At 44.8% G+C, this 25,000-nt stretch overlaps 2 protein-coding genes across 2 annotated transcripts in view; one reads left to right on the top strand and one right to left on the bottom strand.

Annotated features, from left to right (window-relative positions):
* pitrm1 (pitrilysin metallopeptidase 1) overlaps positions 1-5,194 on the top strand; it is a 22,638-nt gene extending 17,444 nt beyond the window's left edge. Inside the window, exons 20-27 of the mRNA XM_080523959.1 lie at positions 192-292; positions 868-988; positions 1,259-1,315; positions 1,475-1,587; positions 2,398-2,523; positions 2,664-2,809; positions 3,437-3,539; positions 3,812-5,194. Of these exons, the coding sequence (XP_080380085.1) occupies positions 192-292; positions 868-988; positions 1,259-1,315; positions 1,475-1,587; positions 2,398-2,523; positions 2,664-2,809; positions 3,437-3,539; positions 3,812-3,905 (861 nt within the window). The 3' untranslated portion in view covers positions 3,906-5,194. The remainder of the gene's footprint in view (positions 1-191; positions 293-867; positions 989-1,258; positions 1,316-1,474; positions 1,588-2,397; positions 2,524-2,663; positions 2,810-3,436; positions 3,540-3,811) is intronic.
* A 1,511-nt stretch (positions 5,195-6,705) lies between these two features.
* The window catches only part of LOC308149783 (ATP-dependent 6-phosphofructokinase, platelet type-like), a gene marked incomplete at both ends in the record, with an annotated part of 30,128 nt that continues 11,833 nt past the window's right edge, over positions 6,706-25,000 (bottom strand). Inside the window, 16 exons of the mRNA XM_080522673.1 lie at positions 6,706-6,856; positions 7,292-7,397; positions 7,529-7,628; positions 7,774-7,885; positions 8,450-8,511; positions 10,895-11,059; positions 11,754-11,906; positions 14,063-14,215; positions 15,645-15,732; positions 16,199-16,269; positions 19,608-19,754; positions 22,085-22,154; positions 22,428-22,492; positions 23,213-23,338; positions 23,572-23,664; positions 24,675-24,770. Of these exons, the coding sequence (XP_080378799.1) occupies positions 6,706-6,856; positions 7,292-7,397; positions 7,529-7,628; positions 7,774-7,885; positions 8,450-8,511; positions 10,895-11,059; positions 11,754-11,906; positions 14,063-14,215; positions 15,645-15,732; positions 16,199-16,269; positions 19,608-19,754; positions 22,085-22,154; positions 22,428-22,492; positions 23,213-23,338; positions 23,572-23,664; positions 24,675-24,770 (1,758 nt within the window). The remainder of the gene's footprint in view (positions 6,857-7,291; positions 7,398-7,528; positions 7,629-7,773; positions 7,886-8,449; positions 8,512-10,894; positions 11,060-11,753; positions 11,907-14,062; positions 14,216-15,644; positions 15,733-16,198; positions 16,270-19,607; positions 19,755-22,084; positions 22,155-22,427; positions 22,493-23,212; positions 23,339-23,571; positions 23,665-24,674; positions 24,771-25,000) is intronic.

Raw genomic sequence — 25,000 nt, 5'->3', positions numbered from 1 at the left:
AAAATAAAATAAATCCCGTTCTTTTTTTTTCTTCTTTTTTATACGATTAGTCGACACTAAAATTCCACGTCGACGACTTTTTATGATCGACGTCGTCGATTATGTCGACTAATCGTTGCAGCCCTACTAACAAGCTTTGTTTTTATCCCCCTTCTGATTCCTAATTCACCACGTGTGTTTTTGAATATCAGGTGAAGTTCATGAAGAGGATAGCAGAGATGCCCGACCTCACACAGGTCCTGAGGACGCTGCCCAGGATCAAGAGACACATCCTCAACCCAGAGAACATGAGGTGGGTGCCTACTGTTGAATATGTCCCTTCACGGCCACCGTAGTCCTCAGACACATCCTCAACCCAGAGAACATGAGGTGGGTACCTACTGTTTAACACTAGAACAGCCGTGCCTTTTTGACCTACTATAAGAAACGCCTCGGGGGCCCAAATGACCATAGTCTTTACAATGGGAAGCTGCTATTTACACACAAAGACCACTAATTGGCCGCTTTGTAAATTAGCCTGCCTCCTACACAGAAAAAACTACCGGGTGGTAGAACGCACATATCTAGGAAAAGTCATGAAAGGTGGGTCCTGAAATTTGATCGAGTGCCAAGATATATACAAATGTTTTTACATACAGGGTCAAATGACCCCACCCATGGCTGTTCTGGTGTTAATATGTCCCTTCACGGCTACCGTAGCCCTCAGATACCTCCTCAACCCAGAGAACATGAGGTGGGTGCCTACTGTTGAATGTCCCTTCACGCCCACCGTAGTCTTCAGACACATCCTCAACCCAGAGAACGCCTGCATGTGAATTGTCTAAGTCACTGTGTATGATGTAATGTATGATGACGTTTGATTGACAGGTGTGCAGTGAACGCCACGCCTCAGAAGATGTCTGACGCGGCGGGACAGCTGGAGGGCTTCATCAACAACATCTCAGCCAATAAGAAGGACCGCAAGGCCGTCCGCCCCAACATCACAGAGGTAGGGCTGTTCCACCACCACGGACGCTGGACTGGTACTGGTACTGGACTGGTACTGGACTGGTACTGGTGCTGTACTGGTGCTGTACTGGGACCAGAGTAGGGGGGTCAATTCCATTTCAGTTCAGTTCATGCCGCAAGTTTGCTGGAATTTTCAGCTTACTTTATGAATTTGACTGATTTGAAGTGGAATTCACGCCGACCACAATTGGGGAAATGAACGTGTATCTTGCGGTGTGAAAGGGAGACGTGTTTTCTATTCTGTTCACAGAGACCTCTGGACCCTCTGGCTGCTCCGGGATCTGGTCCCTGTCGGAAACTCATCACTGTGAGTACCGCCATGCCAGGACCAGATTCACTCATTTTCAGTCCCTATCTTAGTAAAGTTATAATAATAAATAATAATATTATAATATAATGTACTGTGTTTCTGACCCCAGTGTAGTAGTCCTAGTTAGTTAACCCTGTGAGTGTGTTTGTCTGTCAGGAGCCTAACTACAAGCCCTGCCAGATGAAGACCTTCTTCCAGCTGCCCTTCCCTGTCAACTTCGTCAGCGAGTGTGTCCGCACCGTCCCCTTCGCCCACGACGACTACGCCAGGTGAGTGTACTGAGTACTACGCTAATATAGTACATACTATGCTAATACACATTATTATAGTGCCTACTGTGCTATTACACATTAATATACTACCTACTACGCTAGTACACATTAATATATTACTTACTACGCTAGTACACATTAATATATTACTTACTACGCTAGTACACATTAATATACTACTTACTATGTTAGTATACATTAATATACTACTTCCTATGTTAGTATACATTAATATACTAGTACTTACTACGCTAGTACACATTAATATACTACTTACTATGTTAGTATACATTAATATACTACTTCCTATGTTAGTATACATTAATATACTAGTACTTAATACACTAGTACACATTAATATAGTCCATAATACACTAGTACACATTAATATAGTCCATAATACACTAGTACACATTAATATAGTCCATAATACACTAGTACACATTAATATAGTCCATAATACACTAGTACACATTACACATTTTCTCTTTATTTGTTCTCTCCCACCTCCTCCATCCCCCCTCCCCCTCTCTCTCTCTCTCCCACCTCCTCCATCCCCCCTCCCCCCCTCTCTCTCTCCCACCTCCTCCATCCCCCCTCCCCCTCTCTCTCTCTCTCCCACCTCCTCCATCCCCCCTCCCCCTCTCTCTCCCACCTCCTCCATCCCCCCTCCCCCTCTCTCTCCCACCTCCTCCATCCCCCCTCCCCCTCTCTCTCTCTCTCCCACCTCCTCCATCCCCCCTCCCCCTCTCTCTCTCCCACCTCCTCCATCCCCCCTCCCCCTCTCTCTCTCTCTCTCTCCGTCAGCCTGAGTATCCTGGCTCGCATGATGACAGCCAAGTACCTGCACGGAGAGATCAGGGAGAAGGGCGGAGCCTACGGGGGCGGGGCCAGGATGGGGGGAGGCGGCCTGTTCTCCTTCTATTCGTACAGGTGTGTACAACGTTGTGTTAGAACTATCATATTATTAGTGAGTGTACACACACATGCTTCACTAGACAGCTTCCAAGACATTTATAAAAATAAAAATAAAGTGTTCAATTACTGTTGGCCTTATTTCTGTGTTGCCATAGGGACCCTAACTCGGTCCAGACCCTGTCTGCGTTCCGTAACGGGGTGGACTGGGCCAGATCGGGTCAGTTCACCCAGCAGGACATCGACGAGGCCAAGCTGTCCGTGTTCTCAGCGGTGGACTCCCCCGTAGCCCCCTCAGATAAAGGTGAGCTGTCCTGATCACACACACCCCCCCCGCTGGATGACAAATGCCAGGGCGGGCAAGAGGCTGTATGTCTTATACACACTGACCTACACACACACACACACACAAACACACACACACACACACACACACTGTTGATGTGCCATGTTCTGATTTGTCCTGCGGAGGCCTAAATGCCAGTTGGAGACCCCTCTACCCCTCAGTTGATATGCTGTGGTCTGTATAAGCAGTTATATAAAGTCATGTTTGTGTGTTCAGACCTGGGTCACATAGGGTCAAATATTTTGGGAGTGTTTGCTTGAGGGGGTTTGTTCTTGTTTGGGTCTCTTCTCCGAGAGAGAGAGAGAGAGAGAGAGAGAGAGAGAGAGAGAGAGAGAGAGAGAGAGAGAGAGAGAGAGAGAGAGAGAGAGAGAGAGAGAGAGAGAGAGAGAGAGAGAGAGAGAGAGAGAGAGAGAGAGAGAGAGAGAGAGAGAGAGAGAGAGAGAGAGAGAGAGAGAGAGAGAGAGAGAGAGAGAGAGAGAGAGAGAGAGAGAGAGAGAGAGAGAGAGAGAGAGAGAGAGAGAGAGAGAGAGAGAGAGAGAGAGTTAGTAAGAGTAGTAGAGTTAACGTGTCGTGGTCGTGTTACAGGTATGGGTCGTTTCCTGAGCGGGGTGACAGATGAGCTGAAGCAGGCCCACAGAGAGAGGCTGTTCGCCGTCACTGACACAAGCCTGGTGGACGTGGCCGGCAGGTAACGTGATCTGACCTCTAACCTTGGTTTCCTTGGAGACACATTGGTTTCAACACCGGCGGTTCTTTCATTTGAGAGTCATCTCAACATTTGCGATTGTTACATTTATTCCCAACAAAATGAACTAAAAGCGCAGTCTGACAACAGCCTAACATTGTGCGTTGGTTTGGGTGGACCTTATGCGGTATAGGGGTTTTCTCTGCCTCCTCAGAAGGCTGTTTGGTGTCATCAAGACAGCGGTCAGTAAGGTTGTGTTTGTGTCGTGTCTCCAGGTACCTGGGGTTCGGTCAGAGGACCACTGGGGTGGCCATCATCGGCCCTGAGAACGACGCCATCAAGAAAGACCCCTCCTGGATCGTCAAATAAGTCCGAACCGCAAATCACAGACTTACTGAAATGTCGATTCTCTAACAGAGAGGCTCAAGTAGGGGAGGCTGGTGGAGGTAGAAGAGGATGGGGTCATTGTAATGCATGGTATGAGGAATGGTGTTGGATACCTGTTTCATGCATTAGGATGAGCCTCCGATTTCTCCCTCCACCAGCCTCCCCTAGACTGAAGATGCACTGATGTGTTCCTGATGGTGAAACGTCCATGTTTCTTATTCACTGGTCCAAACAGAACTGGACTGTTGGAACAGTATCCCGATAATAACTTTTCTGAATGGATTTACGAAAATCTTTTTTTAAAAAGTGTACGCGAACAGAGAAGAATGGATGTTTTTAGAGCCGTGTCTAACATCACCTCAATAATCACAATTAGGGATGCTCCGATTTATCGGCCACCGATTTAAATCGGCCGATTTCACTCCAAATGACTCGATCGGTGATCGGCAAAAATGGCCGGTCGCAAAAAACGATTTTGTTTTTCTGGGGAAGACAGATAACTGAACAGAAAACATAGGAGGACGTAACAGTATGTAAACCATGAAGGCCACGTTTATGATGTCTTTTATACAGCCATATCGACTATTTCTTTTGTCTGTCTTACATGTAACGATGAATTGAGAATCAAGGACCCCAATTGAAATAAGCCAGTGGCTTTCTTGGGTTTTTATCCTTTTAGTTGACCTTGTATGTAATATGTACTTTCATGTACCTACTTCTGCAAACCTTCTAATAAAGTTTTCAATCAATCAATCAATCAAAACTGACTTGGGCTTAAGGCCCTAACTGGGTGATAGGCCAGACCTTTACTATGCCATAAAAATGGGTCTGCGTTTGCTTGGTGCCTAATGGATCAAAACTTTTGTCTAAAAAGCAAAAAATATGTAGGCTATCCAGTCAGTAGGCCTACAGTTATGTATTTTTTTAAAAATCGGTATCGGTATCGGTTGATCTTGAGGAAAAAAATCGGTGATCGGTATCGGCCCCAAAAATCCAGATCGGAGCATCCCTAATCACAATATACAAAAATGACGATGTACATGGATTGAACGTTTTCCGTTACGATGTCGAATTTGACGTTCAGGTTCAGTGTTGGACCACTGTAGGATTTGTACTTACTGACAGAATGTGTGCAAGACTATGTAAGTACAGAAAACTGTCTCTGCTTTCCTGATGTATTGTATTTCCATACATGTAATATGAAACTTGTGAATGAAATGATTGCCTGTTAAATTATCATCCTGTTGGAATAAAGACAGGTGTTTTTCCATTGTCGCTAAATCACGAACATGACCGGTGATTTGGAATCGTGCTCTTGGGGATGAGGTAGCCCTGCCTGAGACCTTGGATCTCGAGGATGTCCTCTTGGCCTAATGGTAGAAGCTTGGGTCTGCCATGTGGGAGACCCGTGTTTGAACCCTGCCTGTCACACTGCTACATGTACAGCACCTGCATGTATATACAACAGTGGAGGCTGGTGGAGGTAGAAATCGGAAGACAGGCTTCATTGTAATGCATGGAATGGAATGATATTGAACATTTCCTCATTCCATTCCATGCATTACAATGAGCCCGTCCTCCGATTTTTACCGCCACCAGCCTCCCCTGATCTGCAATATATTAAATTGTAGTTGGTGGGTTGTTTACAAATCATATTCATCAGAGGTGATACTGTATGAGTACCTGCCCAGTGTGCCCAGAGTAATATATAAGAATATTCCCATTAGATCAGTATTATGTTGGACTACAGCCAATACAACATGTTAACAATGAACCTCTTTCCAGGTGACATCCAAGGTGATATCATTCATATTTAGCACCTTTAAAAAAATATTATCGTCACAATAAATATGCTTTAATACTCAAGAGAGAACACTTATCATTGAAAACAAGGTTATGTTGCGTCATGGCTTCCACAAACAATCAGTGCATTCTCCACTTCACAGACAGCAGAACACAGTGGTTAGCGTACGGGTCCAGAACACAGCAGAGTTAGCATACAGTAGAGCTAGCATACAGTAGAGCTAGCATACAGGACCAGTTCTTTAGGGCTTGGTACAAATGGCAAAGGTACTGATTGGAAACACACACAACACACGAACATAGACAGGAGACCCACTCTTCAGCTCAATAGAAACATAACCCTTTATTCTACAGCCCTTTTTTAGCTGGCATTTTACCCAGTATTTGCATAAGAAACTATTTGGTAACAAAGGGGGTGTTTCTGGTACTTGCTTCAATAAATTATTTTATTAACCTGGTGTTAAATGGCACATGATGCTGCTCGTGTCAGAAATATATTCTAATATTCATTGATCGAGTAACAGTCTTAACCAGTACTTTGTATATGTACTGTAAGCACCTTATTATGACTGGGCTGTCAAATAAAGGGTTACTGAGTAGAATTCTACACCTACGGTCAGCTCCAACAATCGGCCGACGCGGAGCAGAGGGAAGAACCAATCAGAGTGGTCGGCTAAGATTCAGTGCATCAACAAATCATCCTGAATCCTAAACTCCTAGATAGCTTTTTGGGGGATTAAAGTACATGACTATAGGATTGAAAGTGCTGGTAAAAGAGTTACCATAATAAGTGCTAGGCTCTTTAAGCGCTAGACAAGTCAAGAGCATAGAGTTATAACCCTAGATAGAGTTGGCCCACTGCTATCTTTCCCCCCCATTTCATTTTGAGAGTGCCCACCTCTAGTGTTTATAACTCTATGGTCAAGACCAGCTTCTAGGTGGGAGTGTGGCCTTGTTCTGGTCCAGGTCGGGCTGTGGTTCAGGAGGAGGAGGTGGTTTCTTTGGGTCGGACGCGGGTCACGTGCTCCAGCTGGCCGGAGTCGGAGACGTCGTAGCTCGTCTTGTACTTGGCCAGGATCTTCATCAGGGGGCGGAGCTTCAGCCACCACTGCTCCTTGGGGATCCTGTGGCTGCCGGTGGGGAGGAGAGGAGAGGACAACACACAGGCACACACATTGAATGGGAGACCATACAGACATGGGTTTATCTTAGGGGTGGGCATCGACGATCGATAATTGATCGATAAGGATCTTGGTCGATCACAAAATAAAACATTTGGTCGATCACAAAAAATTCACAAATTTCTTTTTTTTTTTTGTGATCGACCAAATGTTTTATTTTGTGATCGACCAAGATCCTTATCGATCAATTATCGATCGTCGATGCCCACCCCTAGTTTATCTGATTTAAGTTATTGCTCAGTCAAACTGAAGGAAGGATTCTTTTTACAATGTGCTTTTAGTTTGAGAATAAACCTACCACCGAAGCCTCTATGTGTGTTCTCTCGGTTCTCTTTCAGTAGGATATAATGTCATGTCAGTGTCGGTACATCAGTGTTGTCTTACACAAAGTCTGTCTCGTCTTTGAGCTGCACCACGGGCTGGAAGACCAGCGCTCTGCGACGCATCCCCAGCAGACAGGCAGAGTCCTCCGTGTTGGTGAACACTTTCCCTGCACGGGGAGGCAAGACAGTCAGTACACACACAGACATAGACGCACACGCACGCACGCACGCAGGCTAGTGTGACATGCACTTTAAGTATCATGAAAACAAATGCTTGGGGTCAGTCAGACTAGTGTACCGTCATGGTAGGACTCCTTCAGTTTCCTGGAGATCCACAGTACAGCTTTGGCTGAGATCTTGGTCCCAAAGTTCCTGTCAAACGGAGACGGTGCACCTCCCTTTGGACACGCAGCAGGAAGTCAACGGTCAGGCCAAGGTCAAAGGTCAAATATGAATGTGTTTGTAGTTTAGTATATGTACTGTATGAATATTGTACAACTGTGTGTGTGTGTGTGTGTGTGTGTGTGTGTGTGTGTATCCTACCTGCTGCATATGTCCGAGGACGTTCTTCCTGCAGTCAAACACTCCCTTCCCCTCCTCTGAGTACAGCTGGTAGATGAAGTCTGTCGTGAAGTTCTCGTTGCTGTTCTCGTTTCTGGAACGTGACATTACATCACACACACACACACACACACACACGCACACACGCGGTAATGTCACTTTCAGGACTCTGTGTTTACCCTTCTGTAGCATTGCGGCTCACTGCCCCCCCCTCGACGCCATGATACAGTAACGATACACACCCTCAACGTCAGAAAGACACGTTACTGACTGTCAGACACGACCATAACATAGGCCACTTACCCAGGTTATAACGCTTCATACACACCACACTGGGCTTGTTCTACTTTGATATGCTAATAAAGAGCAGGGTACAAATGACGCACACACACACAAACAAACACACACGCACACACACATACAAATACACACACACACACTACACACACTGATGTACACACGCACATACACACACACATAACACATACTGATGTACACATGCGCACACACATACACACACACACACACTGATATACACACGCACACACACATACACACCACACACACTGACGTACACACATGCAGACACACACAGACAAGCACACTGTATGAGTGTACTAAGGTTATAACGCTACGTACGTATGTCTGTGTCTCTTACCTCAGCACCAAGCCTCTCTGGATGCTGGTCTTCATCTTCTCTGTCAGGTGTTCAACGTTAGACTACAGAGGACAGAGGCAGGCAGTCAGGCAGAGATTCTCCTCCACAGTCTATCTTTAACCTACATTCAGTGTGTGTGTGTGTGTGTGTGTGTGTGTGTGTGTGTGTGTGTGTGTGTGTGTGTGTGTGTGCGTGCGTGCGTGCGTGTGTGTGAACGTGCTGTTGGAGCTGCAGTAATTATTCTCCTCACTCGTGTACTTTGGAGGGCAGAGTGATGTGATTCAGTGACCACTGACGCACTTCTCTCTGCTGTATCACATGTTGTCATTCTCTCTGCTGTATCACATGTTGTCATTCTCTCCAAAGAAACATTTAATCTTCAGTCAACGTATAAACACATTGCTTTAAAGGTCTGTATTATTTGCGGCACTTGAGATAAATATATCAAAACCTGTCTGAACATCCCAGTTTAGCCTACCATCATCATAATATTAACATACTAATTACATAAAACATTCATTTCATCTGTTATTTGATCTGTCAAGGAAACAGATCTGGGTGAAAATACTATGTGACATTTTGTCAAATACTTGAAGTATTTGCTGAGCACCAGATGACTATGGTACAGAGACCAATAATATAATTAATTAATTATACATAATTATATATTAATTATAGAATTATAATCAATCAATCAATACTATTCAAACTCAGGGGGGTATTCCATCAACATCGCTAAAGCAAAATCCAGGCTTATTCTGACAAGTCTCGCCTAGGGATGCTCCGATTTATCGGCCACCGATTTAAATCGGCCGATTTCACTCCAAATGACTCGATCGGTGATCGGCAAAAATGGCCGATCGCAAAAACCGATCTTTTTTTTTTTTTTTTTTTTTTCCTGGGGAAGACAGATAACTGAACAGAAAACATAGGAGGACGTAACAGTATGTAAACCATGAAGGCCACGTTTATGATGTCTTTTATACAGCCATATCGACTGACTTGGGCTTCAGGCGATGAATTGAGAATGAAGGACCCCAATTGAAATAAGCCATTGGCTTTCTTGGGTTTTTATCCTGTTAGTTGACCTTGTATGTAATATGTACTTTCATGTACCTACTTCTGCAAATCTTCTAATAAAGTTTTCAATCAATCAATCAAAAGGCCCTAACTGGGTGATAGGCCAGACCTTTACTATGCCATAAAAATGGGTCTGCGTTTGCTTGGTGCCTAATGGATCAAAACTTTTGTCTAAAAAGCAAAAAATATGTAGGCTATCCAGTCAGTAGGCCTACAGTTATGTATTTAAAAAAAAATCGGTATCGGTATCGGTTGATCTTGAGGGAAAAAATCGGTGATCGGTATCGGCCCCAAAAATCCAGATCGGAGCATCCCTAGTCTCGCCAGACTGGATTTTCCTTTATTGATGGAAACGTATATATATATATATATTGATATTGTTGATGGAATTACCCCCCAGGTCTCTTAAGGAAACGTTTGCTTATATACAGTACAACAACACCAAGCTGTCTCTTTCACTATGCAGTAACTCTACACTCTTGGGTTCTAAAAAGGGTTCATGGCAGAGGAGTAGAGTTCTGCCTAGAACCTTTTCATCTGAAGAACCTTTTTTTAGGTAGAACCCCTTTGTTCTACGAGTGTAGAATGTCAATAACAACAGTCTCTGTCACAGTGTCACAGTCTCCATCACAACAAGGAGATCTGTGTTGATCACAGATTACCACCCATGGAGTGATGATGCTACGACTATTAATAACAGCCTTACTCCGTCTAATCTCGTTTGGGGTCACCTGGGTCACTCCTCCTCAAATAGAGCCCTACCAAAGATAATTGAGGTTTTGGCCTACTGAGGGATACGTGATTGGCCACTGGGCACTTGAATGGAGTAGGGCAGTTTGTTATGCTGCATTCAAGTGCTATTCAGAACTAGGGAACTCTTGACATTTTCAGCGTGTGTACATATGAGATGTGTCTGGGTTTCCTATCTTGGAATAAGCCAATAAGGAACTCTATATGTAAAATCCCACGCTATATCTTGGTGGAAAGCCAAGAAAACTCGAGTTTTCGAGGAGCAACTGAATGCGCCATTATGCTGATGCTCATTTGGATACAGAGAGTCAACAGGAGAGTTGGTCATCCCCTGGGAATTTCTCTCTGTGAGGAAAAACTTCATTTAGAAGGTTGGCAACATGACAGTTTGCATTAGTTCATCCTTGGCTTCTGTCACAAAGACATTCAGAGTTTAACGTTCTTCTAACGTTCACTTGAGTGTTGCTGGTCTGGTTCCGCTGTACTTCCGGCTAAACGTCAAACGAAGGTCAAAAAGATGCGTATTGCGTACAAATCAAAATGGATTCCATTGGAAGTCATATCTAGGGTTTGTAAAGCACCATCATCCAGTGTGTGTCAGGTCATGTCCCTCACCTGGAGGTCTCTGATGTCGAAGGGCTCCTCGTAGATGTAGACGGCGTCGGCTCCCGCAGCGAGACCACCCACGCTGGCCAGGTAACCACAGTAACCCCCCATGGTCTCGATGATGAACACACGCCGCTTGGTGCCACTGGCCGACTGCTTGATACGGTCACATGTCTGTACACACACACACGCACACACACACACAGATACGCCCACAGACACAGACACACAGACACAGATCACAGACACAAACACACGCACACACACGCACAGACACGCCCACAGACACAGACACACAGACACACGCACACACACACACACAAACACTTATTGTCATCCAACAATACACACTGTCAGGTGTGTAGATTATAAATACAGCACAGCATCATGCAGACAACAGTCTATGGTTAGGTGCATAAACACTAGACACAGTAGTCATGCCTACCTTACACACATGCTAAATGTCACAATATTCAATACAATCATACAAACAGCATCACACAATTTACCAGGCAGCAGAGAGTGTCATAAACAGCTCTTCCAAAACACAGAACCAGAGAAGAAGCTAATACAATACAAATAAAGGGTTGTTCCACTCAATAATAGAGCATGCATGTGTTATGTGTAACACTTACTGTGGAAGTATGTGAATGTTTGTGGGAGAAATTGTCGGGAACAATCTGTATCTGTTGTACTGTGTACTCCAGTGGAGGCTAGTGGAGGTGGAAATCGGAGGATGTCGCTACATACAGGACTTAGCTTAGCGTACGCCACATAGCTATATACAGGACTTAGCTTAGCGTACGCCACATAGCTACATACCTATCTCCCCCCCAGCTGTGTGAGGCTCCTGTGGGTTCTACCTTACCTCCACGATGGCATTGAGGGAGGTGTCAGCACCGATACTCAGGTCAGTACCAGGGACATTGTTACTAATGGTGGCTGGCAGCATACACATCGGGATGCACAGCTCCTCATGGCTGGACCGGGCATCAAACAGCTGCAGCAGACACTCAAACGCCTGGGGTGGGGGTGGTGGTAGGTGGTAGGAAGTGTTAGGAACCACCAGGGGGAGCCCTTCTGAGGGAACCTAGTCGTAACTACCTACCTAGAGGTACCCACTACATGTTATTCTGCTGTGGTCGTAGCTTGTAGTAGGGGTTGGTGTTTCTCTCCTAGGCACTGACCTAGAATCAGCTGACTCTCCCCAGATGCCCAGAAAAAGTGGTGAAGTGCCCCTTTTATCATTTTCAGAGGAACTGGCTCTAGATCAGTGCCTAGGGGGCAACTCCGCCCTTCTCCAGCAGGGGGCTCTACCACCATAACATGTAGTGTCTGTGTGTATCCTGAAGGTGGCTCTCTCCGTGTGATAGGGTTGGCTTAGGGTTGGCTTTGGCTTCCCATTGGTGAGGAGGAGGAAAGCGGAGGCGGGATCACGCTTGCTGACATCACAGAGATAGGACATGTACTTTGTTGACATGAAGGCAGAGTCACAGAGAGACTCACAGAGAGACTCACAGACTCACAGGGAGACTCACAGACTCACAGGGAGACTCACAGAGTCACAGGGAGACTCACAGGGAGACTCACAGTCACAGAGAGACTCACAGACTCACAGGGAGACTCACAGAGTCACAGGGAGACTCACAGAGAGACTCACAGGGAGACTAACAGTCACAGAGAGACTCACAGAGTCACAGAGAGACTCACAGAGTCACAGAGAGACTCACAGAGAGACTCACAGGGAGACTAACAGTCACAGAGAGACTCACAGAGTCACAGAGAGACTCACAGAGAGACTCACAGAGAGACTCACAGAGAGACTCACAGGAAGACTCACGATGCAGCTCGGCTCTGCTGCACAGGGACATGACATGCGTCCCCATGTATGTACATGAGTTATCAATGTCTGGTGGTTATTTGTCAAGCGTACACATGCAGTCAGATAGTGTTCCAATCAAAATGGAGGTCAGGCCTGGTTCAAGACAACCGTTCTACACAGTGTCAATGTCACAAAACTAGATTCTCCAGAAGCGCAAATAAGGATAGTATGCTGCGTGTAGAAGCTTCCCACAACAGTGAATTCACTTCTCAATAGAAGTTTGTCTCAATTCTTTCCAATAGAGCATTCAAATCCATTTCCCATGCTTTGGTGAGAATCTAGTCCCTGTAGATGTCGATGGAAATACAAACCTACAGGATGGGTTAGGGTTAGAACCAAAATATGGGTTAGAAGAGCGGTGGCTATCCCCTCTGGTGGAGTCAGTGTTGACAATGGAGGTCAGTGACGTGTTTGAGTTGAACCAGGCCCGAGGCCGAGCCATCATCATCTCACATTGTTTACCAAACAAGCACAGCAGAGGGCAGGCAGGAGTGCTGCGGGTCGGTCAAACATGCCACGTGACGTCACGCCGAGGCGTACGTCCCTTATCAGTCTATCACTTACCTAGCGGGGCAGTGGCTGGCTGTGGTACTCACAGCTCTGACATTTACCAGTAGCAACAACAACAGGCTTTTTGTTTTAATGACGTCCTGACTGGAAACCTATCCCTACTTTAGTCACAATAACTCTTCACTTTCCGTGAATAACGAGTACAAATCAGAGAACAGGCTCATTGTCATGCATAGAATGGACCCTACTCGGCCTCATGTTTAGAGACCTCTGTCTAGAAAACCTGCCCCTATCTGACCTAAATCTCTATGGTGGGTGCAACTGCTGCACATTGATAGGGGTTTGGGAGGAATTCTCCCATATAATGTAAATAATTGTTGTGTGTGTCTGGAAAGATCTATGGGGTAAGGGTCTCTCTCGCCTGTGTTTTAATTTCAAACAGTTATTGTTTTGTCACTTTTTCTACGACAGCCGTGACAATCCTATCGACAGTTACTGTAGCTGTTTCTATTAGACAACTGTTGTCTTTGCAACAGATCGATGGACGATTACTCGTTGTATATATATATATATATATATCACTATATCCTTTAAAATAAAAAATAAAAAATAAGCTAATTCCTTACTGTTACATTCAGCCAATGGTGGTAGTGGTATACTGGTAAATGCCAGATTGGTGATCAGCATAACCCCCAGATCTGATTTGCTGGGAGGTGTTATAATGACACACCTCTCTCTCTCTCCTTCCCTCTCTCTCTCTCTCTCTCTCTCTCCGCCAGACTTACGTCAGTAATGGCATTCAGAGCGGTGTCTGCACCAATGCTGAGGTCAGAGCCTGGTATATTGTTGGACACGGTGGCGGGGACCATGACCATAGGGAGACATAACTCTTTATATTCCCCGCGAGCAGCCGAGAGCTCCAGCAATCCCAGGTACGCCTGCAGGGGGGGCGGAGCCAGGTCAGGGCTTTAGAGCGAGGCATTGTGGGTAAATTACAGGAGTGGACTGCAGGGTTACAGCAGGGTTACAGCAGGTTTACAGCAGGGTCAATTCCATTTCCATTCAGTCAATTCAGGAAGTAAACTGAAATTCCGATTCAAAATCCAAGTTTCCTCTGCTCTTTTCAATGAGGAACATTTAGAATTTGGCACATTTGGAATTGGAATTTCTGTTTACTTCCTGAAGTGAAATGGAATTGACCCCAACTCCGGTAGACAGGGTGGGAGTGGGAGGAGCCAGGGTGAGGGAGCTAGGTCAGGGCTTTAGACAGTTAGTAGTTAGTAAGCATTGTGGGTAAAGACAGGGGACACAAAGAATCGAAAGAGGAAGAAGGGTCATATGTCGTAATAACCTGGAGCTTAAGGCCAATGCACACGGCCCCGATTTTGGCGCACTGCCGAATTCGATTCCATTGTTTTGAATGAGACAATGCACACGGCGTGCGATGCGATTTTGTCGCAAGACAACATTCGATTCTCCATTCACACCAATTGAAATAATTCAAAGAATTGAGAATCGAATGTTGTCGTGCAACAAAATCGCACGCTGTGTGCATTGGCCTTAACACCACACTGGGAGACAGATTTACAATTAAATCTGATTGAAATTTGGTTTCCAGTGCGGTATCAGTTCCAGGTTATTGTGACACATATGGTGTCACAATATGACTGGCCCTTGGATCTGTTTAGTTTAGATTCTTTGGGGTGGGGAGAGTGGGGAGGGGAGGAGCTAGGGTGGGGAGGGGAGGAGCCAGGGTGGGGAGGGGAGGAGCCAGGGTGAGGGAGCCAGGCCTATCACAGCGGCCCATTGTGACACAGGAAGGAACCACCTCACAGGAAGGAGAAGGACAGACAGTGGGGGAGAGCCTGAAAGGTGCTTCATTTCAGTTGTGGAAAAACAATGTTTTAAGAACACAAAGTATGAAGACACCATGATGACCTGACAACTATACATTAAATTAATGACAAATGTAGTCTGGTACTACATTCACACATGAAGACAGATTAATAACAATTATATTTGAACATATAGAGCTTACGAATAATACAAAAATTGAACTTACAAATTTCAATGTAATGTTTCAAAGGTATAACATCAGTATTAATATAATATTCTACCGTCACAATAACTATTATGCCTAGAACATTTCAAACCTACTGTATGGAGAATATAAAGACAATTTGACATAGATATTGTAAGTATGTTAATGTTATAGTAAATACAATGAATATTTACATATTCATATATGATTATAAATACAACATACTAATATTTATGAAAATATATTATTATAGAAGAAATATTGATTTATAAATATATACATACAATTGATATAAAACATATTTTATACTGTGATACAGTACATACCTCGAACCCACCGATAACAAGTAAAGCATTGATGTTGTGAGCCTTGATCTGTTCAGCAATCTTATCCAGGTGTTTCCCTGGAAGAGTTCTGGAATCAGAAACAAGAATCAATGTTCTGTTCATCTATCACAGTGCACAGGACTTTGTTTCTTAAAGTGGAACTGCTTTGTTGTGCAAATGATTGACCTTAGGGATTTCATATCAATGGTGAGCTCACAAGAAAATAATTGTTTTGTTAAAAAAAAGTGTCATGCACTTTGAGATAATTCTTGCTTTATAAATGTTATCAATGATGATGATGATGATGATGATGATGATGATGATGATGATTATTACATTTACATTTACATTTGTGGCATTTAGCAGACGCCTTATTCCAAAGCGACTTACAATCAATACATTTGAATACTAAGCATGTGAATAATCTAGCTCGGGCCCGGGGCCATTGATAGAAGGAAAAACCTTCTCCCTATCACCTTCTTCTAAAACCTTTATTTTATTTTATTATTATTAAGCTTTGGACCGATGCAAGTCTTGAAACCCTTCAACGGTACCTTTTAGTTCCCAGTAAGGACCCTCCCTGTCCAGTCCAACCCCCGACATCTGCCCACTTGATCTCCTTGATCTGGATAAAGACAAAAACACCTTCAGCCAAACTACGTCTGGTAGGAGAGGGACTCAGCTGTCAATGCTGACATAACAACTCCTTCTGTTCATGTCAGAGAAACACAAAACAACATTACAGCACATTTCTACCATCAGATTGGCAGCAAATGACATACAGTAAAACATGTGAATATGCCTGGTATGACTTGATCAACATATTTGTCTAACAGCATAGTCTGTCAGGCCCTACATGGATGTACTGTAAGCTGCCCAAGACAGCATTCCATTACACGCGCACACACACATACACACACACACACACACACACACATGTACACACACACACACACACACACACACACACACATACACGCACACACACACACACTCACACATGTACACACACACACACACACACACACACACACACATACACACACACACACACACTCACACATGCACGCCCACAAAGCAGATTGGCAGCAGGAAGGGGAGGGAGGGGATAGAGGAGGTGAGGGAAGGCATAGAGGAGGTGAGGGAAGGCATAGAGGAGGTGAGGGAAGGCATAGAGGAGGTGAAGGAGGAAACCTGAATATAATCAGTATTTTATATACATATACCCCTCCAAAAAAAATCGGAAACGCTTTCTTTGTTGATTATTCCTCCCCTTTAATAATACCAATTGGTATTGTATTTTATATCGTTGGAAAGCCTGATTAGTCACCTTTACAACGAGGTACAACTTGTAAGGATCATGCATTCGTGGAGTGAGCAACACAGCTAAACGTGTGGGTAGCGGCCCAAAAATATTTGCCAAAATCCCCAATATTCTTCTGTTCACTCTCGTTTTGAGTTGCTTGGTGGATTGGATGATTGCACTCTCCCACAGTAATAAGGGAAAAACAACACATATTGGCCATTTTTACACTTTATTAATTTTACATTGTCAGGGACCTCAGTAGTGTGTGGAAGATCCATACGCAGTCACAACAGCTTGGCACCTCCTCCTCATGCTGGTCACCAGCCTGGTCACACACTGCTGTGGGACGGCATCCCATTCCTCAACTAGGATTTGCCGCAAGTCAGCCAACATGGTTGCGTTGGTCACTCTGGCACGTACAGCACGCCCAAGCTGATCCCACAAGTGTTCAATTGGGTTGAGGTCTGGACTCACGGCAGGCCATTCCACCCTCTCCACTCCCAAATACTGGAGGTGCTCTGTGATGATCCTGGCTCTGTGGGGGCGAGCGTTGTCATCATGGAGGATGGAGTTAGGTCCCAGATTCTGGAGATATGGGATCGCCACTGGCCCCAGAATATCATTCCTGTCAATTAGGTGCCATTCAGGTGCCAGTCACACACCTGTAACTGACATACACCTGCCAGCACTTGAAGCTCAAAACGAGAGTGAATACCAACAGAAGAATATTGCAGGGGATTTTGGCAAAAAAAATTGGGCCGCTACCCACACGTTTAGCTGTGTTACTCATTCCATGAATGTGTGATCCTTACAAGTTGTACCTCATTATAAAGGTGACCAATCAGGCTTTCCAACGATATAAAATACAATACCAATTGGTATTATTAAAGGGGAGGAATAATCAACAAGAAAAGCGTTTCCGAACTTTTTTTGAGGGGTTTATATACAGTATATATGTTACGGTACATGTGGGAATACGGTACATGTGGGGAAAATAGGGTTAGGGTTAGGTGCTACGTTGACTTAGTACATGCTGGCATGTCTTACCCTAACCCTAATCCTAACCCTAACCCTACCCCTAACCCTAACCTTAACCCTAGCACCCTAGCACCTAACCCTAACCCTAGTTTTCCCACATGTACCGTCTTCCCACATGTACCGTAACATATATATATATTACTTTTTAAAATATTTATATGTATCAATGTGTGCCTTATGTATGAAATATATTCTTCTATGGCCAGCCTATACTATAGTTGGGGAGTCTGTCGATCCTCTTGGACCCTGGTTTAAGTTACCATGTTGCATGCTATAGTATGTGTGTCCTCTGATGACCACCACAGCTGGTCTAAACTATGATTCATATCTGATAAAGAGAGGGAGGCTTTTTGATATACAACTTCCAAGGTTTCCCATGTAAACTTGGAAGGTTTCCAACATGCCTGATTGCAATATATTCTATAGTCGTATGCTTTGTGTGCTTCACGTCCCGGTCGTTAATAAATCGTGCGTTGGATTCAAGTGTGTTGTTTGTTCTCTGTGGGAGGGAGGGAAGGGGAGGAGGGAAGGAGAGAAGGGGAGAAAGGAGAGGGAGGGAGGGGAAGTGTCATAGCCATTCAGTCCAGAGCTAGCCAACAAGGGCAAGGTAACCTGGTGTGTCTCTAGGTCAAGTCTGGTGGCGTTTTCATACACGACAGAATCATGCGTTATCAGCCAGATATACTTGGTATTATTATTTCAAAGCACACTGAAGGAGTCTTACTGATAACACACTATTCTGTTCTCAACACTCTGAAGGCTATACACTGAATACGCCACAACACTCTGAAGGCTATACACTGAACACGCCACAACACTCTGAAGGCTATACACTGAATACGCCACAACACTCTGAAGGCTATACACTGAACACGCCACAACACTCTGAAGGCTATACACTGAATACGCCACAACACTCTGAAGGCAGCACACAGGACCCAAGCTGAAATGTTTGTTTGCACAGATGGTTCCCCCGGCTACTGCTCGAAATAGACCACATAACTGATTTAAAAAAGCCGGAGGAAGATTCTGCAATTTTGCCTTTTTCTCATAACTGACACGGTCTGGTGAAAAGGCAATTCTTCAAGTCACGCAAATGACCAAAAAGCTTCTTTTTAAAAGAATTAAGTGTTTTTTTACATATTACGAAGGGTGAAGTGTTGAAGTCAGGGCCCACTCGATATAACAAACAACAGTTTGTCTTGAACTATGTTCAATTCCAATGTATGACACACCATTTGAAAGTTTACAATCTGCACTTTCATAATCTGGCAAAAAAATTAAAAATGACCTTTTTTCACCAGACCCTGTCACATAATATGTTATAAATCAATCTGAATGATGGGAGGACAATCCTCTTCAGGCAACAACTAAACAACTACACAGAGGTAATCAAAGGGCTTTCTACACACACACACACACACACACACACACACACACACACACACACACACACGCACACAAACGCCTTCACCCTCACGCCCTCACCCTCACCCATACAGGCTCATGCTCATGCACACGCACGCACACACACACACACACACACACACACACACGCACGCACACACACACACACACACATACAAAGCAGGTGAAATCAAGGAGTTCCTATCCAGTACCTGTCCCTTGTAGAAACCCTCAAAGCCATCGTTGACGGCGAACATCTTGTGCCCCTCGGTGATGCCCACCCTGACAGCGGAGCGCACGGCCGCGTTCATGCCCGCCGCGGGGGCGCCCACGTTGAGGACCGCCACATTGAAGGAGCTCTGAGGACCACAGGAGAGTCATCCCACACACATTAAGACACACACACACACACACAAAACCATGAATTCACACACAACCAATCTCCTATTGTACACACTGTATACAGTCCACTATCATAATCATGCTCCATATAGTATAGTGCTATGCTTCATAAAAGCCTGGCAAAGCTGTCGTCTCTGTGTAGCATGAGGCAGCATGCAGGGGTAACCTCCCGCACGCCCACCCAGCTCGACCCACGTCCTGCTGGGCCTCAGAGATGCTACATCAGGTGATCTCTGAGTCTGTTTCACACAGACGACCCGCTCCGTCAAAGTGCTAGCTGCCGGAAACAACCCTAAGCTTCCCCTCCCTAAAGAAGTGTCCCTCCCTCAGGTTCACAGGAGAGGATCAGGAAGGCCCTGTCGTGACCGCATTAGTCCTCCCCGAAGTAATCTCAAAGTCATTAATCTCTTGGTTAATTCAACAAGGTCGGTCAGTGGATGTAAACACGTCAGGTCACTACAGCCTTTTACAATCAGCAGGAACAGGACAGGAGCCAGCCAGGCTGCTTCAGCCAGCAGCACGTCAAACACCGCGGCCTGTGTTCCATCCCCGAAAGTTGTTTCCCTCCAATCTTTACCCTCTTCAGATTAGATTAGATTCAACTTTATTGTCATGGCAGAGTACCGAAGTACTATACAACGAAACGCAGTTTAGCATCCAAGCAAAAGTGCGAATAGTGATATAACGGCATAAATAGAACAAGAAAGGTAGTGATAGGTAACTATGTAATATACAGTATGTGCAGGGGTAGTATTTTATCCGTTTAGTTCACAGATCTGATAGAACGCGGTAGCGGGATAGGTCTAAGCCACATAGTTCTCACTGTACAGCTTAGACTCATCCAGTCTTGTCAGATCTGTGAAAAGGGAGTGAACAGGGGCAGATTAGAGGAAGCACGTGTCTGGATTGGAACTCAGCCCATGGTACTCCTTTATACTACACTCTAGGAAGAAAAGGAGAAGGGTTTCACATGGGACCAAAAAGGGTTCCCCTACAAGGAAGAATTAGGAAGCCTTTTTTGGTGCTCACTAGCAACCTTTTTTCCTCACAGAGTGTATGCCAAAGGTTATGCAAGCGTAAGAACAGCAGGAGAGTGCCTTCTTAGCCACATGTGTCAGATACAACGTTTGATACCATTCCTCATTCCATTCCATGCATTACAATGAGCCCGCTCTCTGATTTCTACCTCCTTCAGTAGAAATCACCATCCACGAGCAGAGCCAATGAGGAGGGAAGCAGTGAGTGTTAAAGCAACAGGAACTGATATGTGTCATTTTGTGGCACTGGTAATGCCCAGCCAGTAAGTAGCCTTCTCTTTATCTAGGAAATACATTAGTGTTGGGTTTCTTTCCATTATTGAGACTTAAATTACATGTAATGAATCCAATTATTTTACATTTCAGAACTGTGATAATAGTTGAAACACTGTATGTCTGAGCTTTGATGCTTCATTGACATACAGTATAACGTCACAGAAAATGAGTGGGTGACAATACCTAAAACTAAGAGGAGGTACAGTATAGATAGGCAATTTATCATTTCAATAAATAGTTAGCAGAGAGATAATTTCTACAGTATGTAGCCCATTAAGACCACTAAAAGCTTAGCTATAGATATTAGTATAGCACAGTATGTACATATATACAAATATTTGTTATAAATACAGGCTAATTAATAATAAATGAGTAGGTGATACCTATACTAAACTAAGCCTAATACCTAAACTAAAGGGAGGTAGGTTATAGGAGGTGTGTAATTGCAATTAGTAGTTAGCAGAGCGCTAACTCCTATGCAGCCCATTAAGAGCACTATAAGCTAAGCTAGAGAACTAACTCTAGTAAAGTTGTAAACGTACAGTTGATAATCGATGCTTGGTTTGTACATAATATTGCAGCAATTTATAGCAATTTATAATCTAAAACAAAGGCTAAGTATGCATATCATCGCAATATATTGTTGTCAGAAAAGCTACGTTCTATGTAGTCAAATAGCTAGCACTTGAAGCTACGTTACTGTAGAGCTAGTTTAGTACAGCACAGTACATGCATAAATGGGGGGTTTCTCCCCCACCCCCTCCAGAAAGAATCAGTTCAACAAACACTCTGGCTAGTGTCACAAAAACATCTCAGCAAGACCCACAATGCATCTGTACAGGAAGTACCTTATCCTAACGCATAAAGCTGAGAATCGCTGGAAAGACACAAATATTAGGAAACATGTGAAGAGGAGCAACTTATGCCATCAAATACAACATCAGGTTTGTCGCTAGGCAACGGAGGTTACTTACGTTTGGGAGGTGAGAATCGGCTTTACGATTGGAGAGGAGTTTGTAGGTGTTCAAGTTGTTTTCGAAACTCCTGCGAATAAAATACAGATGGGAAAAATAACTGTCATCCAACAAGCCAGCCAAGTTCTAATTTAGAATGTTCCAATGATAGATGGATCCATTACTGGATCGCAGTAGAAAAATCAATCACAACCTAATGAAACCCCTTGATGATACATTGGCTGAGCAACAAGATTTATAACTGACAGAGCTGACAAACACGCCCGATTCAGGATGTTTCAGGATATTTTAGGATCTTTCACTTGAGCCGTTTCTAAAGAACAGGGTGAGATAGATAGGTTACCTTCCACGCAGCCTCACAGCCTCTTCAAACTTCTTCTCGTCCATGGCTTTCTGAACTTCTTGTGTCTAATGAAAAATAGTACAGCAAAATTAATAATCGGCCTACCTTTCAAATGAATCAATTATATATTTTGATTAGAGGTATATGTTGTGATGATTGTGTGTGTGCGTGTGTGTGTGTGTGTGTGTGTGTGTGTGTGTGTGTGTGTGTGCGTGTGTGTGCGTGTGTGTGCGTGCTTCTGTATGTGCATGCATGCGAGTGTGTGTGGGTGAGTGTGCGTGAGTGTGTGCGTTTGTGTGTGTGTGCACGTGCATGCATGAGTGTGTGTGTGTCTCCCCTCTACCAGACTGCTTAGTTCTGGGCTGGTGACACCATCTGGACTTGCCAGCACCATCTGTAGCCAGCAGGACTTCTGCACCGTGTGGATCAACACCTTGTGTTAATGTCAGACTAATGTCAGCAGCACTATGTCAACACACTCCACTTAAGTGCTGACCAAACCATAATGGTGTTTGGCTCATTTATTTCCCTATTTCACATACTGTGGTCCTTTCCTGCACTGTTTCAGGGTGGCTTCACAACCAAGGCCAGCCCAGTACAGCTCAGCTTGGCTTAGAACTGGAACTTCAGTTAACTTCCTGAATTGACTGAATTTAAAGAGAACTGACCCCCATCCCTGGCACGTACCATCTGAACACAAATGTGCAGGGGTGTTACACAAACGGACCGTACCATCTGAACCCACTGTGAACCGCGCAGGGGTGTTAACACTAAAGGGAACGTACCATCTGGACACACTCCATGAGGGGCAGCCGTACGGCCTGGTTCCCACACAGAGACACCACGCAGGCCTGGGTGCTGGCCGACGCCTCCAGCAGGGCCAGGACCGCCTCCACGCCCATACGGCTGGCCTGAGAGGGTCAAAGGTCACATCATTACTCATACTAGGGGTGAACTATGATGACGACTGAACTAAAGAAACAACAAAAGGTCGATAATTGTTGAGTTCATAAGGTTGTTTCATGTAAAGTAGTATAGAGTTCTGGGAAAGCACAAGATAAATGCTCTCTATGATGATTTACAGTATATCCAAGAAAACCCAGTTCATAGGTAGACTTGAATAAAAGTGACAGGTGAAACTCACCAGGATCCTGTCAAAGGCAGAGGGCGTTCCTCCTCTTTGGACATGGCCCAGGATGGTAACTCGGGTGTCGAACCCCAGACACCGAACCACAAGCTAGGGGTTGGAAGGAGGGAGGGGGGGAGGGAGGGAGGGAGGGGGGGAGGGAGGGAGGGAGGGAGGGAGGGATCAAAGGTTCCAATAAGAGCCAAATATAGAATACATACTGTAAACTATTATAACTCTAAACCGACTGTACTGAGTTGTCTAGTAAGTAATAGTAATAATTATTATTATTATATTATTATTAATAATAATAATAATAATAATAATAATAATAAGCTTCATGTATACTTAAACATGCAGCTTAAAGTGCTGTACAATACAGCGTAAAAGAACAGATTACATTTTTTTTAAAACAACTAAGACATCAGCAATGAACCTTGCGTTAATTCAAATACGGCTAGTGTCTGTGAAGTATGGTGTGAAGGATGGTGTGAAGTATAGTGTGAAGGATAGTAAACATAGTAACATAGGTGTGAAGGATAGTAAACATCAAACAGTTCAACGTTCAACGTTCAACTAGGTTAGGAGGAGAGAGGGATGACGAGGTGAGGGACAGAAGAGGAAAACACAAGCACTGGTCACATGCACGACACTTCCTGTCAGGTGTTAGTGTGTGTGTCGTTACGTGTCAATTCTGTTGACCCCCTCAGAACCGGTAGCGTGATGAAGACACTTAGGATGCGTGGAAAAGGGAGAAGAAAGGCCTCACAGTGGCTGCAGGTGGAGGCTGGTGGAGGATAGAAAAATCGGAGGACGGGGCTCATTGTAACGCATGGAATGGAATGAGGAACGGTATCAAGCAATGGTATCATTCCACCGCGCGGGTCTGACGCCGCTCCTCATTCCGCTGCACGCATGACAACGACCCCGACGTCTTCCGATTTGTCTACCTCCACCAGCCTCCCCCCTTAAGCGGCAGGTAGGTTCAAAACACGGAGGACGAGTTGTTAATGTGTGTTACCACAGCACAGCACAGCACAGAGGAGGTGGAGGAGGAGGAGGGTGGAGCACAGTCAGTCCAGGGGGGCTGGGCTGGGGGGGGGCGTCCGACATGTACTTACTTCCTTGATAGTGTCAGTTGTGATAGGCTTGTTGTGAGAGTCTATCGCCCCCTCGGCTACTATAATGATATTCAGACGTTTCTTACCGGCGCGGTTCTATAATAGGGACACAAACACACAGATATGTAGAGCACATGAGAGAAAGGATGCGGTTTTTAGCGTTCGGCTTTTTCCAGGAAGCGTGACTCCCCCCCAGGGTTTTTTTTATAAACAGCTGCATCATCTGCCTTCCAGGGAGAGGGGGGGGGGGGGGGGGAGAGAACGAGAGAGATGGGAGAGAGAGAGAGAGAGAGAGAGAGAGAGAGAGAGAGAGAGAGAGAGAGAGA

Source organism: Nansenia antarctica (genome assembly GCF_963989245.1).
Source record: "Nansenia antarctica genome assembly, chromosome: 2".
NCBI lineage: Eukaryota > Metazoa > Chordata > Actinopteri > Argentiniformes > Microstomatidae > Nansenia > Nansenia antarctica.
Note: the sequence above shows the minus strand (reverse complement) of the source record. Positions and strands in the feature narration are given on the sequence as shown.